The following is a 2,192-nucleotide window of genomic DNA, read 5'->3' as shown; positions in this document are numbered from 1 at the left end:
GCAGGAGGACCAGGAACAGCGTGGGCACCTTGGGGACAGTGGACCCTGCCATTGGTTCTCCCTGAAAGAAAGACAGCATCATGAGGGCAGTACACAAAGCCTCCCACAGCCCCTCACAAAGCTCCATATCTGCATCCAAACTGCTTTCCCCTGGGGGTGGGGGTGGAGGAGGCTCTGCTCCCTGGACACACTGTGTTGTCTTAACTTTTGAAGTGTTTTGGTTGCTGTTGAGGTTTTGTTTTGTTTTTGAGACAGAGTCTCAGGGAGCTCAGGATACACTTGAACTGATCCCCTTGTGTTATAATTACAGGCAAGAACCACCACGCCCAGCTTCTTCCCTTTAGGGGGAGGGTTTAAAAATGCATTAAATTGCCGAGTGTGGTAGAGCGCACCTTTAATCCCAGCACCAGGAGGCAGAGGCAGGTGGATCTCTGTGAGTTTGAGGCCAGCCTGGTCCACAAATCGAGTTCCAGGAGAGCCAGGGTTGTTACACAGAGACACCCTGTTTCAAATTTTTTTCATTAAATTACATTTATTCACTTACTGTGTGGATGCCATGGTGTGCATGTGGAGGTCAGGACAACTTCCTTCTACTCCTGGGTCCCAAGTATCAGACCCTGGTCTTTCCACTTCACAGCAAGTTCCTTTACCACCGAGTATCAGTGCCTGTCCTCTCCCTTTGTAAATGTTGTCAAACGTGTGTGTGTGTGTGTGTGTGTGTGTGTGTGTGTGTGTGTGTGTGTGTGACTAGAGTGCAATGCCAGAAGACGCCAGGAGAGGGAGCTCGGTGCTCTGAAGCAGGGGTGTCAGCAGCCTGACTTGGGTGCTGGGAACTAAACTCAGATCTTCTACAAGAATGACAAGCGATAAGAACTTCTTAACCAGGATGTATAGAGAGATGGCTCAGAGGTTAAGAGCACTGGCTGCTCTTCCAGAGGTCCTGAGTTCAATTCCCAGCAACCACATGGTGGCTCACAACCATCATCGGTTATGAGATCTGTGTCCTCTTCTGGCCTGCAGACATACATGCAGGCAGAACACTGTATACATAATAAATAAATCTTTAAAAAAAAAAGAACTTCTTAACCTAACTGAACCATCTCTTCAGCTTTTATTTCTCCCCTTAAGACAGGGTCTCAAAGTAGTCCTAACTGGTATGTAACTTGCTATATAGTCCAGGTTAGCCTCTAACTCACAGAGATCTGTCAGCCTCTGGCTCCTGAGTGCTGGGATTAAAGGTGTGCGCCATCACATGCAGCTTTCTTTCTTTCTGTCCTTTCCTTCCCCCCTCCCCTGCCCCTTCTTTTTCTTTCCAGACAGGGTTTCTCTGTGTAGCTCTGGCTGTCCTGGAACTCACTTTCTTGCCAGGCTGGCCTTGAACTCAGAGATCTGCCTGCTTCTGCCTCCTGAGTGCTGGGATTAAATATGTGTGTCGCCACCACCTGGATTCTTATCTGTTTTAAATTTAATTTACTCTTTATTTTTGAGACAGGATCACGTTCCGTAGCTCGGGCTGCTCTTGAACTCATGGTGTTCCATCTACCTCAGCCTCCTTGCCTGCTGGGAGTATAGGCATGCATCCCCATGTGCTGCTGGAGTCTTTTACACATGTCAAAACTGGATGATGGTAATGGTTTCTGATGGGAAGAGGTCAAGAGAGCTGGTGAGCACCCTGCAATGCAGAGTTCAGTCCCCCAACAAAGGATTGTCCTCGTGGGGCTAGGAGGATGCTCAGTGGTTAAGGACACGTGTTCCTTGGTTCCCGGCACCCACATGGCAGCTCACAACCATCTCTAACTTCAGTTCTGGAGCATTCAACACCTTCTTCTGGCCTCCACTGGCACTCCATACACACAGTACACAGACACACATGCAGGCAAAACACCCATACAAATTAAAACAAAGAAAGGAAGGTCCCCTGAGGCTGAGGGTCCTCCCAGAAGAGTCTAGAATTCCTTTCTCTGCACAAGCCTCTGCCCTTGGCCAAGCCCGCTGAGACACAGCTGAGCTTCTTAGAGCTGACATTTGACCTGCTGCCCACATCTAGAAACTGGAGTATCTTCACAGGGGATGTCTATAATGACTCCTGTCACTTCTCCCATTTTTTCTGAGTGGAAGAGGTTTGCAGGATGGCAGGTCATATCCAATGAGTCAGTGTCTGTGCTCTGGGCCTTCTGTGGCTGTCCAGAGTG

General features: G+C 49.0%; 1 protein-coding gene across 1 annotated transcript in view; it reads right to left on the bottom strand.

Moving 5' to 3' along the window:
* The window catches only part of LOC100766781 (draxin), a 29,671-nt gene extending 29,619 nt beyond the window's left edge, over positions 1–52 (bottom strand). The window contains exon 1 of the mRNA XM_027398195.2: positions 1–52. This exon is cut by the window's left edge and continues 381 nt beyond it. Within this exon, the coding sequence (XP_027253996.1) occupies positions 1–52 (52 nt within the window).
* Positions 53–2,192: the final 2,140 nt, after the last annotated feature.

This window comes from Cricetulus griseus, chromosome 2, assembly GCF_003668045.3.
Source record: "Cricetulus griseus strain 17A/GY chromosome 2, alternate assembly CriGri-PICRH-1.0, whole genome shotgun sequence".
Classification (NCBI taxonomy): domain Eukaryota; kingdom Metazoa; phylum Chordata; class Mammalia; order Rodentia; family Cricetidae; genus Cricetulus; species Cricetulus griseus.
The sequence above is the reverse complement of the archived record's forward strand: the minus strand, read 5'-3'. Positions and strand labels throughout refer to the sequence as shown.